At 40.6% G+C, this 16228-nt stretch overlaps 1 protein-coding gene across 7 annotated transcripts in view; it reads left to right on the top strand.

Moving 5' to 3' along the window:
• The window catches only part of BTRC (beta-transducin repeat containing E3 ubiquitin protein ligase), a 207599-nt gene extending 198787 nt beyond the window's left edge, over positions 1-8812 (top strand). For 6 of the 7 annotated variants that reach the window (XM_089509702.1, XM_089509704.1, XM_089509708.1 and 3 more), the window contains 2 exons: positions 1201-1394; positions 3177-8811. In XM_089509702.1, the coding sequence (XP_089365828.1) occupies positions 1201-1362 (162 nt within the window). In that variant the 3' untranslated portion in view covers positions 1363-1394; positions 3177-8811. Of the gene's footprint in view, positions 1-1200; positions 1395-3176 lie in introns of all 7 variants that reach the window. The other variant, XM_089509705.1, reaches the window with a different exon arrangement.
• Positions 8813-16228: the final 7416 nt, after the last annotated feature.

Genomic DNA, 16228 nt, shown 5'->3' with positions numbered 1-16228 from the left:
CTATTAAACGTTTTGTCTGAGCAACAGCCAAAAATGTTTGTAACTCTCTCAAACCACAAAAGTCCACAAAAACATTATGGTTTTACTTTCATTGCTTCTCATGACACCCCCCCCCCCCAAAAAAAAAACCACCATAGGAATTGGAAGTGACATTATGTCCCTTCCAGTTGAATCAAGAGGAGTTGTGGAGCCCACAAAGACACTTCAGTTAACATTCTTAGGTCTCAGTCTTGTTATTACTCCCTGCCAGAGTCATCCCATCGAATAAATGGGATTTACCAAATGGGTTAATTCACCACTGAACAATTGATTCAATGGGCTAATTGGAATTCACCAAATTTTCATTTGTTCCAACATTTAGCTGTTTTATATGTGGTGAGAGACTGTAGAAGCGGGCTATAGGAACATGGTAAGAGACAAAGAGAAGACAAAGAAAATAGTGTGGTTTCCTCTGACTGTAAGAAGGCATCATCAAATTTCTGAGGCCCGAAACCAACGGGCCTTTGCGGCGCCCTCAACACGTGCGAGGGTTGCCTGGTGGGTGGAGCGATTACACACCCTGCAACCCTTGCATGTCATGGATGTGCCGCAGCTGCAGCGCACCCACCAGATGGGGGGTGTAACGGTGACGTTGCAGCTGCAACGCTTCTAAACAGGGCGGCACAGTTGTGACATCACTGCACCGGCTCTGGCACTTTGTAGCGTTGCAGCAGCGCTGCAAAAAGGAGCCATTTCCAGGTGCTCCTTTTTTGCTCCGCAGCAGCGCTGTGCAATTTGGTTGCTGCGGTGCTCCTTTTTGACACTCTGTACCGTGCCTGAGTCTTCTGAAGACACTGCCAATGCATTTCCATCTTTCTTAACTCTGTGTGTGTGTGTGTGTGTGTGTGTGTGTGTAAATTGTGAATTTAAATTTCTTAGTATATCATATTCAAAGCAAGCAGGTGCATATTAAGCTTTGCAGTGACGGAAGTCATGCCTCTATTTTCATGCACTGCATGTAGAACTATTACAAGGAAAGTACTGCAGGTGAAAGTAATCAATTCATAGACAAACAAGTCAGCCATCTATTAATTGTAGTTAATGGCATAAATGTTGTTCTTAACTGTGATTAGAGGAAAAATACAAAATATGACTTACCTGATTAAGTCTCCAATAACTAGAAAAATACACTCTTTTTGAATTCTCTCTGTCTCTAACTAGGAGCACTCTGGCAGAGTTTTCCGGCTCCAGTTTGATGAATTTCAAATCGTCAGCAGCTCGCATGATGACACCATCCTTATCTGGGACTTCCTCAATGATCCAGCTAACCAAGCAGAATCTAACCGTTCCCCTTCCAGAACATACACTTATATCTCTAGATAAATAGCACTACACTGTACCTCACACTTACACAGGTAAAAATAAAAGATGCCTTGGTAGTAGCAAGTTGGATGTATGTATAGTGGAGATACAAGGGATGCAAACGTCCAAGTAGTTTACAGTATTTTTAGAGGAACAAGGTCTGTCTGATTCGTTAACAGACAGTATTCCTGAATACCTCAGTAAGTGGCTCCAAATAGGTGTTTACAAGGCCATCCCTTCATCAGTTCTTCTAGTGAGTCATCTTGTTTCTTATCCATAAGATTGATTTACTTTTCTGTCTGAGGGAAATATTTCATAAAGCATGCTTGGGGGGGTGTAAACATCTGGGTATGGACATTGCTTAGTACCCATTTTCTGCGCTACAAAAGCGTGACCAGCTGTATCTGCATTTGGGTACTTAGGAGATGAAACACTTTGTTTTAGTTTTGTTTTGTTTTTTAACTCACAGTTCTCCACCTATGCTGGCTGTTAGTCAGTTAAGCCTCGTTGTCTTACCTTGTAATGATCATTTGTACATCCATAATCAAAAAGAATACATGTGGGAAGGCCAGTGTGTACACAGTGTCCCAGTTTAAATCAAGTAGTTTGCATAGGTTTGCTTTAAAGAGCTATAGAAAATTATCATATGTTCCCCAGCCTGCAAAACTACATGTATTCAGTTCAGTAAATACAGGTCTAAATATGCATATGATCTGTATACTAAACTAAGGAGGATTCTAGTACAGTCGTCCCTCCATTTTCGTGGACTTTGAGTCCATGGTCTCAGTCCTTTGCGGACCAGCAAGCAGGGAGGGTTAAAATGGTGCATGTGGCCATTCAAGTCAGTGGGGCTTGAATATCTGCAAATTTCCATTTTCGGGGGGGGGGGGGGGGGGTCCATAATGGATCCCTCACGAAAATTGAGGGACAACTGTACATGTCTACAAATTTTACAGCACTCTGAACATCTGTACATTCAGCATGAAAGCATGTACAGAATAATGTATGAGTAATCATATTGAACTGAAGCATCTTGTAGAGAATAAGCCAAAAAGATGTGTTTATAAAGCATTTATAAACTTTAATATGCAAAGTATTCGTTATGTGGAAGGGATGTACTTTTTACATTGATCTTGGTCAGAGAGCCTTTTGTTTTCATAATACTTTGGGGTGGAGTAGCCAATTTTCTCCTATGTTTACTCATATACAGTCAGTCCTCCATTTTCACAGGGAATCCGTTCCAGACCCCTACACACACACACACACACACACGGAAACTTGCAGATATTCAAGCTCCATAGGCTTGAATGGGGGTGCGTGCCTGCAAGCGGTTGCAGATGCTTGCCTGTGGCGCATGCCCATTTTAACCCCCTCCATTTGCTCCTCGCGAATAAGTGAAGGTTGCGGATCTAAAGCCCGCACAAACAGAGGGGCAACTCTATTACCTAAGGGAATAATACTTGAAAATAGTTCAGAGAACAAGGAATCATGCAAAGAATTTGGAGGCAGACAACTGCTTCTACTTTAGCTGGCATGGGTGCTAGAACTGCAGTATATACTACTACATACAGTGGTAAAGAATTTGATGCCTTCCAGATATTTGGGGACTCCAATTTCCATAATCCTTTACTATAGGTCCTGTTAGATGGTGATGCTAGGAGTTGCACACAAAAATTTGGGAGAGCAAAAGGTCTTGTGCTAGATTTGTTTGCCTAAATTTATCTGCTTTGGATGTCTAAAATTATAACTGTCTTTCACTAGTAGATAATAGAGTTCCATTTATAAGGCTATGAATCATGAATAGTTCCTGTCTTTTCTCTTTTTCCTCTCTGCAGGACTCATTTAAGCCGCGATATTTAAACTATCTGCCAATGCCAGGGGGAAAAAATTACCCACATAACAGATATTACTGAAAAGAGGCTCTCAGATATAGTTCTGGAACCAAGTTGGCATGCGGTTGATCTTGAACAAGGTCATCTCAACAAAGCTGACTGCTCAAGTGCTGCTATATCAGAAGATTTCTTTTATCTCTCCTGAATGACTGAAGTGTTAAATCTACCCTCTTCTCCCCCACTACATCTCCTCTTTGGTCCTGACTGCAGGCATCCTATAAATATATTTAACATGTTGCCATGTCTCTTGCTTTGCTGTTAAGCAGAAAAAATATTTCCACCATACATTTTTCAAGGAAAATCACTATTTTATGTGTTGCTAGAAGGGGAACAGCAGGCTGATGCCTCACACTTTTGGGACTTGTATAAACACTTTTACTTAGTTGTGGAAGGGCCTTGAACTTTAGAGAATGGTCAGATTTTTAAAAACGGAGGTACTGGTGGCCAGAAATCAGTTAAGAGGTCATGATGAAAGTTTAAACAATTTCATCTAATTGATTTGTGATTGCTCATCTGTATGAAATATTGGTCTGGCAGCTGACATTAAATGAATGGTTCATTTTCTTCTGCCAAAGTCTAGTACTGCTTAAGAAGAGGCAAAATGGTTGTAGTGGGCAATATTTCACTACATCTGGGCTATTCTACAAAGCAAAGTTCCTTGATCTCCCATTTCCCTTGCTTCTGCCTTGGAGCAGTATGATACCTGTGCCCTTTATTCCCAGCAACAGCATGACATCAGAATTGGAAGCCATCTTCATGAACTCCCATCAGTACTGAATGAATGACCTGGTCATTCAAATTTTTCTTGATAACTTAATTGTATTTTTGCTGGCAGGCTGACTGTTGTGCAATGCCAACATAATCAATTGGAAGGAAACCACTAAAACAAAATGTAAGTTTACGAAGATTTCTCACTACACTGTGCAAGCTATTAAGGCTAATTTATGCAGAAGAGGAGAGGAGAACAGAGGAAAAGAAAAATGAGAGGTCATTTTTCAGAAAAGACCAAAAACAAATTTGTCTGGTGGTACTAAGTAATCTTCACTACCTTCAGAAGCATTTCTGATAACTGACATCATCTTCTCAGACTACCAGAAGTGTTGTCTTCTGACAGAGGCTAACTCTTCTGGCAAGTATCTATAACCTGTCTATTTATTTCCTTGGAAGTAGAAATTGCCCAGTTAGGGTCCAATAATAATATTTGGTATTTATCAAGCCAAGCTCAATGAGTTAGTAAGTTGATAGAACTAAGAATAATTGGGCAGCTGGTTCTGTCTGTTTGGTTCTCAGTACTGATTCACATGCAGTGGTTTTGCCCTATCTGTGGTTTTTCATTTTATATGTGATCCAAGTCCATATCATCATCGAAGGCATAGTCAACAGTATTTGTTCTCCAGGGGCAAGGATCATACTGATCTAATTTTGCACATAAGCACCTGTGTGTCTGTCTTTCTGTCTTCTTGAACAGAAGTCCTTCAGATGTAAAAAAAAAATGCCTTGCACAGTACTTTGTATATGAAGGGGAGAGAAATAACCACATGCTACTTTTTCTTGTCTTCGGAAACACACCCTTGCCATTAACACTCTTTAATCACTATTCCCTTGGGTCTCTGGCTTACAGATTTTGCAATGTTGATTCTACAAGACTGTATAGTAGGAGCATCAACAAGTTATTTCCATTTTCTTGCTTGCAGGCAGAGCTGTAAGATCAGTGCTTTCTCTCCTGAATGCTGGTGCGTGTGTGTGTGTCTTTGGTGGTGGCTCTGTCAAGCACAATTTTTTTTTTGGAGGCAGGTTATGTTACAAGGAGATAGGGATCAAATAAGAGATTGCTGGTGCAACCCTTCTTTGGCTGTCATGGTCGTGATCTTTCCTGCTGCTGTTTCTGAATATTTCTGAGCAATGCTAATAGTTCTTCTAAACAAGCATGGTACTGAACAGTTAATCATAATATGAAAAACATGTTCTGAAGGTAAAATGGTGACATTTTCCTTTAAAACATTTCAAAGGAAGAAGTGCTTTTCTGATAAAATGAAGGTCTGCTATAGGAAAAGATGACTGGACAGAGGGAGATCTAACCGAACAACTTCTAGCCCATTCAACTTTCAAGAATTCAAACAAATTATGACATTCACAGCCTTTAGCCTACTGCATTTCTAACCATTTAGAAAGGGGTTGGTGTTCATTGAAAGAGGAAAGCTCAAAACCTTAATTCTGGTCATTTCTATGCATGGATGTTTCATAGCTTGATTTGATAGATAATTCCTGGAGCAATTTGATCTGCAAGCTAGAGGAACTTTCTTTTCTTACCCCCTCCTTTGCCCCCAGAATAGGATGAGTTCTGGCAACTTGGTTTAGAACAGTGGTTCCCAAACTTGGTACTCCAGGTGTTGTGGATTTCATCTCCCAGAAGCCCCAGCCTGCTTAGTCAACAGTCAGGAATTCAGGGAGCTGAAGTCCAAAACAACTGGAGGACAAAGGTTTGAAAACTACTGGTTTAAAATGAAATGTTAACTTGGAATTATAAATCACAAATAGTCTTTCCTTTGACTCTGAAGTAGAGGGCTCTGCAGGCAGGGATTCAAATGAAACAAAATAATGCACAACTGGCTGTTAACCATAGGAGACAACTCTGCTATAAAATGGGCATTTCTAACAGTAAGATAGCCAACTCTCATCACCTCAGTATGTGTACACAACTGAAAAACTTCATAGGAATCCCTTTACAGTAATGGTGAACACCTTTCATGTTTTAAGGCTATATGCTTGCTTGTGAATTTGTAAAGGAGAAGCATCCCACTGCTACGGGTGGGGGGGGGGGGGTCTGTATTTTGACTACAAGTGAGTGATGGGTGTTTAGCACCTCTCTCAAAATTAGGTCTTCTGGTCCTGTAGGTTTCTTCCCTTCCATGTTCAAGTTAACATTGTTGTCAGGAGAAATGTCAGTTCCTGTACATTTTTCCACCATTACTTGGTACTGGAAAGAATGAACTGCAGAAGTGTGAGAGGAAAACCTAGGAGACCTTCCAAATAGTATTCTCTTGCTCCCCAAGTAGTACTTCTCAGTGATCACTCTTTTCATATGAAATCAGTCACACATATCAAGCGTGAGCCAACTGTGGTCATGAAAGGACAATTTTCACTGTAGGCCACCTTGACCTAAGCAACCTCCACAAGATTAAATACTGCATGTTAGGAACTGCATGTTTTGGGAGCAACATCTTTATATTATAAGACACTGCTTGCTCCTGGTTACTAAATTAAAGCATGGGTAGAACCCATCCTCTGTAGGGCTCCCCAGTGAAACTGCAGTTGAGTCACTATCCATCTGCTTTTCAGAAGTGGAGCTCTCCAAGATTCTGCTGCATCCTTCCTCATAAATGTAGTTACATGTTAGAGAAGTGACCTAAGTCCGCAGAATGCAAGTGGGTTGTAGCTCAGTTGTCTACTGTACTACGGTTCCTTTAAAGTAGCAGTGATCATGCTAGGATTTGTAACCACTAGTTATCACTTTCACTGATGTGGAGTATGTCAGTCTTTGACATATCCACATCAACCCTGGGGCATACAAATAAATCTAACTCTGTTTGGAAACTACAACCTGGTTCATGTCTCTGGGGCTCCTGCCCATTCTCTGATCTCAAGTCACCTTTCTTATGCAGCAGTATTTGCCGTGGAGCACTATTTAAGTGGCCTATTTTTCTGGGCTACTTATGTGCACAGAACACTCAAAACTTTAGCTTTCACAATAAATTTTAAAAATGTACCCAAATTTGCTGAAATTTGTATGGTAATTTGCATGCTTTGTCCTGAACTCCACATTTGAGTTCTTCAATAGTATTCAAATGTTGGGCACAGAGTGGCAACCTGGCAAGAGAGAACTGATGGTTGTGAGGGTTGTATGAGTAAAACTGGAGGCCAGGAAGGTGGACCACACAAACTGAAGCTCCGCAGTTGATCAGAGTATTTCACAATTATATTTGTGTGCTTTCAAATATATTTTCACTACAATGTGGACTAGAAGTGGATTTTTTAAAAAGTGGAAGCTGTATTCTCAAGGGTCTAATGCACATAAATTCCTATTGTGCATGCAGAATTAGAGAAAATGTGCCCTGCTTATGATAGTCCTAAGCAGATGCTTTATTGGAATGGTGCAGAGGTTTGTTTGTTTTCTACAATGCTTCTAAATGCCCTTTTTATTTTCTACAATTTTGTAATCCTCCTAGCTGCCTTTATTGTTTAACACACAGATTTGATCTCCGTGACTTTGTGGAACTAAACAAGTAGCTGTAAATTTTCACTTATCAAATCATGACTTTAGTTGAGGTGGGAAAGAGAAAATAGCTGCTGGTCCATACAGTGAAATGCTGCTCAGAATATAATAGTGGATCTTTTTGTGTCTTTATTCCAAAAAGGGAATTGCCTGCTTTGCTTTTGTATAGCATAGTGGGAAGGGGTAAAACTTCAAAATCTGGCAAAAGAGAATTGGTTATGATGACAATTACTCTTATCTAATAGCTTGAAAGTATGCACCCAATAGACCAGTACATGCCTATTGCAACTGCAGGAAGCTCAGAAAATTGTGGACATAAGAGGTTGGAAAGAAGCATATGATCATATTTGTAATTCTGCTCTCTTTGTTCTCTAGATTCTTGAAGTAATGAGTGCTTTGGAATTTTTGTGATTATGTTCTGGTGCTGTGTAGCTTATGTACTAATGTTCACTTGAGCTAGGGTCATGGTGTGGTTTTTTTAAAGAAATATTTTAACTGTTCAGAAGATAACTTAAATACAAATATAAGATGAAGCTGTGAACCTGTTAAGTGTTTTTATTTCTTGAATCTTAAATGAAAGTTGTTTTCCTGGCACAGTGGCAGTGAACTAAATAGTGTAGAACTGCAGCTTCATCTAATGAAGTATGTTGGCTGTCATTCATTCACGTGGGCACAATTTATTCATAAAATTTAAGCATACATTGTAAAGACACCCTTTCATAAATAATGACTGTCAGCTAAAGCACTGTAAATTGAGCAGAATGCTTGACAGTGATGAAAGTGTGTTTGTACTAAATGTATTGTACAGGATGCTTGTGTAAAAAGTATAACTTTTGCTTTGGAAGGTACAGGAAAGCATCTGTATTCAGCAATACTGTTGATCCAAAGAAGATGGAATCCAGAAGATTTGAATTGTTCTTCTCATTGGCTCTATTGTGTTCACAGTACACCAGAATAAATACAGTGGCTTAAATTTGTCCCATTTCAGCAGAACTATGAAAAGTACACCAGTCTGCTGAACTAAGACAGATCTTTTGGTTTCCATTTCAACCATCTTGTACATGATCAAAGTGTGTGGCAGTGCTTTTCTCAACTGCCAAAGTGGTATGAATTTTAATATACCAACCTGCTTTGAAGAAAAACCTTAAGAAACAAAGCACTCACAAAAATATTTTAGGGATCACAAGGGCAACCTCATCAGCTACAGTTTCTCTTCAAGTGTATAAAACCTATGTCCAGCTCTGTAAAAATCCTTGCAAATTGTTCAATAGTTTATCATAGTTTATTTTACAAGGAAGTAAACATGATGTTTGAGAGAGAAACAAAACCAACAAAATAAAAGTAGAAAGGCTGACTACACAGGCTAAATAATGTTTCTTTACCTTGATCCCCGTCCTGTTAGGACATATTATGTTCCTCTCTTTCTGAGGTGAAAACACTTATATTTGATGTCTTAGAGCTTTAAGGTGATTTAAAACACCTCTGGTTTACGCCACTATTTTGGGGAAGAACTTTTTTTTTAATGTGTGATTTGACCCCCCAAATCGGGATTGCTGTGGAATCAGGTGGGGGGAAAGTGGAGCCAGGTTTGTGGGTGGTCACCTAGATCAAGTGTTCATGTAGGTCACCTGAACATTCCAACAATGGAAGGGTAGCTGCCTTGTTTATATCAGCATCCCAGAGAAAGTGGTGTCAGCTTTGTGTGTGCATATAAGAGTATATACGTACCATTGCACATGTTCACAGATCAACATTTCACCTCCCTCTTTTCTACTGGTTTCACTTTATAGAAGCAATTTGTATTAAGACAAGCATATGTGGTAGTGAAGGAATCCAACTGGGGAGGGATACTAGGCAGTAGAGCTGGGATAAAGTCGTTGTGTTGCTTATTTTACCAGAAAAGCAAACATAATGTGTGACAGAGAAGCAAAACCAGCAAAATAAATGTAGGAAGCAGGGGAATGGATACATACATTCCAATTAGAGTTCAAACTCCAGTGATATTACAAAGCAGGCCTAGTGTTGCAACCATTTTCCAGAATTCCTTCATGTGATTCACAGTCTACACAGTGCAATATTTCAGTTGTGCTGTTCCATCAGGTGAAAAAACAAACTCAAAACATTGGCTTAAATCCACTTCTTAGTCCTTACTGCAGTACACTCCGACTCAACAGCAACATGGTAAGTCACTGTCGGTTCTGCTGACTAAATGGGTATTTTCTAATTGTAACTAGGTGTTTGTCTATAAATTTGGAAGATGTTTCCGTTCTCCCTCTCCCTTCTCCAGGAGGGAATTTATCACTACTCACATAGCTCACTAGATCTCACATATAATGTGTTTTTCTATAGACTACTAGGTCTGTCACAGAGCATGAGCTCTGGGTTTTTTCAACCTACTACTATACTAATGGATGCCTTCCCACTGGTTTCCCAGCATACCATGTTGCTATCTAGATGACTTATTGAGTCAGATACCTTGTGACATCTTTCTTAATGGAAAGAATCTGGCAAAATGTAATCTTCAGTGAGCCCTTGGTGTCTGCTTTGATTCCAGGACCCCTCACCGATACCAAAATCCGTGGAACCTCCCATTATATACAATGGCATAGTCAGATTGTGTCCCTAAATGTATTCCGAAGAATCTGTGGACATATAACTTGCAGACTTTTTTGCAGCATGGAGTACTTCCAGTAAAGACCATCATGTCACAACAGCACATGGGCTCAAGTTTATGGACAAGGGAGCAGGTTTCCTCCATTATGCTGCTTTCAATAGAAATGTGAAGAAGTGCTTCCTGCAACGGATAACTTGTGTTAACTCAGCAAAGAGAGGCAGGGGGGAAAGGCCCTGAACAATAGCATTTTGCAAAGTGGCTGCAGTTTGCATAGCTGCATAAGATTATGGCTTTGTGAAGAGATGCACTATGAGGAATAGATAATCAGATACTGTGAATGGTGACTGGGATATTAGAATGGAAAACTGTTGACTTTCAAGTACATATAATGTAGCTTAGTATAATGCAACATCATCATGTGGGGGAAATCATGTTAGAAAACCCAGTGTCTCGTGTGCAATTGTCTGCAATGCAAGAAATCAGGGAATTGAGAATGTGTGGAATGATGCTGAGGCTGGAGTGATGATTAGGTGCTAGTGGTGGACAGAAAAGAAGCAGGTAGTTTGTGTACCGGTAGCCAGTGTGGTGTGGTAGTTTGAACATTGGACTATGACCCTGGAGACAAGGGTTCGAATTCTGGCTAAGCCATGATGTAAACCCACTGGGTGACCTTGGGTAAGTCATACTCTCTCCGCCTCAGAGGAGAAGAAAACCCCATGATAGGTTTGCCTTAGGGTTGCCATAAGTTGGAAATGACTAGAAGGCACACAACAATAAGGTTTGTGCACCAGTAAAGTACAATATAGAGAATATATAACTCCTATCAAAATGCTAAACTGTGCCCCCTTTCCAGTATGGTGAATTTTTTTTTTCTGTAATGTCTCCAGAAATCCCACTGTCTGTCTAGATCTCCCACCACAAGAACAAGATCATCAGAGCTGGACTGTGGGATTACCTACACACATTTAAGTATGTCATTTTAACTCAAACCAAATTGGAGCAGAGGGATGACTGATCCTCTCTCAACTGTTCCCAATGGTATTATGTGACAAACACCCATCCCACACTAGAAATTTACCACATCACAACAGGCTAATAGTAGAAGGTTTTAGAGCCCTGAAACATATAATGGTAGAAATTGCTGTTTTCAAGCTTTTTCTATTCCTTCTCTGGATTGGTCCTGCAGGAAAACATGATCCCTGTCCCATTTTGTGTACCAGTATAGCATATCAGTATAGTATATAATGTACCAATATAGTGTAATAGTTCCCATTTTGCAGACAAGTAGAGAGAATCTTGAAGCTCAGAAACACAGATATATGTGGGGGAATTTTACAGCTAACCATCCTAACCCATATCAGGGATGAAAATCTGGCCTGCCAGATATTGTTGGACTGCAGACACCAGCATTCCACCCCTTCAGCCATGCTGGCTAAGGCTGCTGGGAGTTGCAAGCCAACAACAACTGTACAGCTGCACAATTCACACACCTGGGCTATGTAAAAGTGCTTGCCTCAGTAAAGTTATACTTGCATATGCATGCCATTGCTGTGCCACCCTGGAAAACACCAAATGGAGACAAAATAAAAGGTAGTTTCATCTTGCTCAGAAACAATGCCATGTAGGTTCATAGATGATTTTACATTAACCTACCTTGCTATTATGTGCCTTCAAGTCAAATCTATTTTCTTAGCAAGATTTGTTCAGAGGGTTTTACCTTTGCCTTTCTCTAAGGCTGAGACAGTGTGACTTGCCCAACCAGTACTTTCCCTCCTACAAAACAAGTTTTCCTTTCTCCTATGACGTACCTACCTTTTAAAAAGCATCTTCCTATCTCTTTCTGGGTCCATTCAATGTTTTTACCTTAGGGCTAATCTACCCTTAAGTATATCATGCAAACTGCTGTGGATTTTCACACATTCACATCGACACGTAATTGTCTTCACTTTCTTGCACAAATTCACATCTATTCATCCTCCCTCTGCTGGAAACGTACAGCCATGTGAATCCATACAAAGCACAGGCAGCCATAAGTTCCATAATGCACTTCTCTGCAGAGACTGCAATAAAACTGCAAATCCTTTTCAGCTGAGTTTATGGAGTTTTTTGGGGTGGGAGTGGGGCACAAAAAGCCCAAATTCCTCCAAATTGTATGTGGCCATATTGCATTAATTGTGTAGTCAAGCCCCAATACATTTTTAAATTCTTGTTCTTTTAACTGGCTGTTTGCTGTTGTTTTTTTTAAAGCTTAGAACTAATGTGTTTCAAGTAATGAACCCAACTAGTTTCTTTTGGGTTACAAAAGGTGTGATTTTACATTTTTGGTGTAACTACTGGTTTCTAGTTATTTGCAAATGTTACTTTTAAATGGCACTCTGAGAGGCATTTCAACAGAATTTTAAAAAGTTTTCTGGCAATCTTTCATCAATCCTAATTTTTTTGGCCCTCAAAGAGTAATAGAAAGAATGGTAGAACAGCAATTAATGTACGATGTAAGCTTTTCAACATCAACATGTAATTGCAGCAGATTACTTTTCAAATGCAATACTAGCCAGTTACTTTTAATAATTTAAAGGACTGGAGTTATCTAGTCCTGCTTGGCTAACATCTAGATATGTGTAACCTTTGCTGTGATGTAACTTTCAAGTAACTTTCGCAGTTCTGGTCTTTAATAAAGACATGACTCCAGGGATGACACAGGGTGACCAGGAATTCAGGAATTTTAGTGAGTTCGGGATCATAAATCATCCAACAGCTACTTGAGAGGGCATTTAGAAGAAGCTGTACATTTCCCTACTACTTGCATCTTTCTTGCATACTAATATACCACAACGATGGTCAAAGTGCTGTCCTCCAGATGTTGCTAGACTGCAACTCTCATCAACCCCATCTAACATACCCAAGAATTGGGAGTTGCAATACAGCCACATCTATAGAAGGCTTCATTTTGCCCAACCCTGGTATACCATGTTATAAATTGGTTTTCTGGGACAGTAATCTACCAACTAGGTACACTTCTTGGTTTCTGCAAAGCTGCCTTCTTTCATCTTCTGAGAAGACAAATGTATTCTTTCATGAATAGAGTTAAACAACTCTCTTTGGCTAACCATAGGATGTATTGTTTACTATCCATTTTCAGTCTTGTGCCTGGCTTGCTGTCCCAGAAATTAAAGGGTCTGAACCACGCCCAGTTCCCCAACAGAAAAATGTGTTTGTTTAGAACCATTGAGTAAATGACAGCAGTCTCTTCTTCATCTTCTTCTTCTTGCCAGCCTGAAAAGGGTTGGAAGTGGTTTTATTTTTAAAAATGGACTATAAATCTATTAAAAAGTTAACTCTTTCCAGCTCTGTAAGTTGATTTTCCCCTATATTATTTGCCTATTTTCCAAAGTAGAAGTGATCATCCTCCTGAGAAAAAAAGTAAACTTCCTTGGTTACAGTGTTACAAGTCAAGCCCATCATTAAGAAACTGAAGAATAACCCATTTTTCCCTATGCAAAATCCCATGTAACATGGGGAATAAGAGAGAAGTCATTTGCTCCTGAAACATGAGGCTCGTGTTAGTGCTTGAATACAGAGTACCACGTCCTGCAGGAAATATGGCTTTAAAAGCCTAAAATGTAAATTTAAAGCCTTAAACTTTAACAGTACAAGAACTCAATTGTAGAAGATAGTGTTTGTATAACTACCAAATCTACCAATGAGAAAAAAAGTGATTCATGACTTACAGCTGATGTAAGTATCATGATAAATATCCATATAATGGTGTTATCAGGAAATACTGCAGAGATCCTGTATACTTATCTTGGTATAAGAAAATGTTAAATCTTTTTTACTGATAAATAAGGCAATTTGTGTTGCTCATACTCAGTCTGTTCAGATCTACTCCACATGTACAGTAAATGGATGGAGAGAGGGGAACTTAGGGCTCCTTCCCACTACAATTTACAGTAAATCGCTGATTGGGCTACATGACCATCGTTCCCATTTGAAACTGATAACGATCCTTATTTGATCGATGTCTGTTGCGATAAAGTGGGGCAAATACAAAAAGGGGGGGGGGGTCCACAGAGTAGTTTGAAAGAGGTTCTTTTCAGAAGAATCCATTCTGAAGCGAGTTGAATAAGTGGGAACAACGGATCAGAATCAATTCATTCTGAGGGGAGGGACAAACGGCAGAGGAGTATTTACCATCCCTCCCCAGAGATGTCACCCCCCCAGTGCTGCTTTTTTATTTTTGGTGCTTTTTTTAATAAATAAAAGTAATTGATAAATTGATAGATTAGTCAAGCAGCTACTTGTGGATGTAAGTAGTTGCTAAACCATTCTATCAATTTATCAATTACTTTTATTTAAAAAAAATAAAAACATGTGTCCCCCATCCTCATCCTCCTCCTTTCAGGTCTCTTCCTTTCTGCAGAAGAGAAACACCTGAGCCAAGTCCCCAGCCAGCCCATCAGGGATTGGTGGAGATGGGGAAGCGGGCAGGTGAGGGAGGCCCCATGAAGAGGGAGCCTCCGAGAACTGGGAGCAGACACTGGCTCCTCCTCCTCCTCCTCCATTAGGGAGCCCCCAAGGGCTCTCCACAAGCACCATCCCTCTCTCTCCACCACGACTGGGACCCCCTGCCCCCCCTCTCTCTCTCTCTGGCCCCCAATGTGCCTTTTTAGTCCCCTTCTTCTTCCTCCTCCTCCTCAGGGATGGCAGGCAGGCAGGCAGCAAGGCTGTGCTTATGTAGAGAGCCACCAACGAACCCATCAGGGATCGGTGCAGATGGGGAAGCAGGCAGGCGAGGGAGGCCCCATGCGTGGATCCCGGCCAAGGGGCTCAGGCGGCTCAGGGGGCGGCTTACAGGCAACTGAGGCAGAGAAGGGAAGAGCTTGGACCAAATGTTGCCTTCTCAGCCCCCCTATCCCTCCTTCTCTCTCCCTCCTCTCTCTCTCTCTGTCCCCCTCCTACTCCGCCCCCAAAGGCACATACACTCTCTGGTAGTAGAGGATTTCTCTCTGGTAGTAGAGGGGAGGGGGCATTGCAGCTGACCACTGCTCAGTGGGTCAAAGCCAAAGGGGGTCAAAGCCAAGGGGGCCAGGTTGAGGGAGGTGGGAGGGAAAGGGTTCTTTCCTCTGCCTCCTCTTCCTCCTCCATTTTGAAATGGCACAAGTGGGGACGACAACCATACCAAAAGAGAAGCAGTTACAATAGGGTAAGAAAAAAATCCGCTTTATAGTGGGAACAAGGGACCGTTTGGAATTGATTTCCATAATGGAGCAAGGGTGAATCAGGAATCGATTTAAACTGCAAGTGGGAATGAGACCTTAGCTATCCCACCCCTTTTCCCTCCCAGTTTCATTCATACATTCAGTATATTTTCAGCTAGTCCAATACACTTTTGTTGTCTGTGGCAGCAAATTTTGCCACTACCATTTCAAATCAATATACATAATGCCCAAGACCAACCAAGTTATTTTCATACCTGAAAATACCACAAGCACTTTCCCCTAGTTGCAAAAACTCAACAGTGTCCTTTCTATATGCATCTGAGGAAGTAGACTGAAGTCTACGAAAGCTCATGCTGCCAATTTCTTTCTTTCTGTTAGTCTCAAAGGTGCTACAAGATCTCTCTACATACAGTGTTCTTTCAGGACACCCAAAGTCAGCTGCCTCACTCTGATTAATAGTCATACCAATCATGTTGACTTGTGAGAAAGTTTAGAACTGAGTTATTCTTTCCCTTTCTGTCAGGAATTATCCAGTCCTGCTTGGCTCACATCTAGATATGATTTCTGCAACCTTTGCTATGGTATTAGAGGCACATAGTTTTTTGCTCATAGGTTTCATGGGCATCAGGCAATGAGATACACCAGAATCATGCTGATCTCCAGAGTCATAGTCCAACACTCCAACCAGTAAACCATAATTACCTCCAATATTTTACCAATGAAAACCAAGATATACATGGCCAAGAAGCATCACAGTGCTTCTGGGCCACTCTGGAAAAGGTATTAATGAGGAAGAACTGACAAGCTGCAACAGTTTGCTTTTGCCTGAACCTACTGGGAAGGGTAAGATTCCAACACCACCACATAACTGTACTTTTGCACTTCGAAT

The sequence above is a fragment of the Sceloporus occidentalis genome, unplaced genomic scaffold (genome assembly GCF_023333645.1).
Source record: "Sceloporus occidentalis isolate IW3139 unplaced genomic scaffold, rSceOcc1.0.p SCAF_2, whole genome shotgun sequence".
NCBI lineage: Eukaryota > Metazoa > Chordata > Lepidosauria > Squamata > Phrynosomatidae > Sceloporus > Sceloporus occidentalis.
Note: the sequence above shows the minus strand (reverse complement) of the source record. Positions and strands in the feature narration are given on the sequence as shown.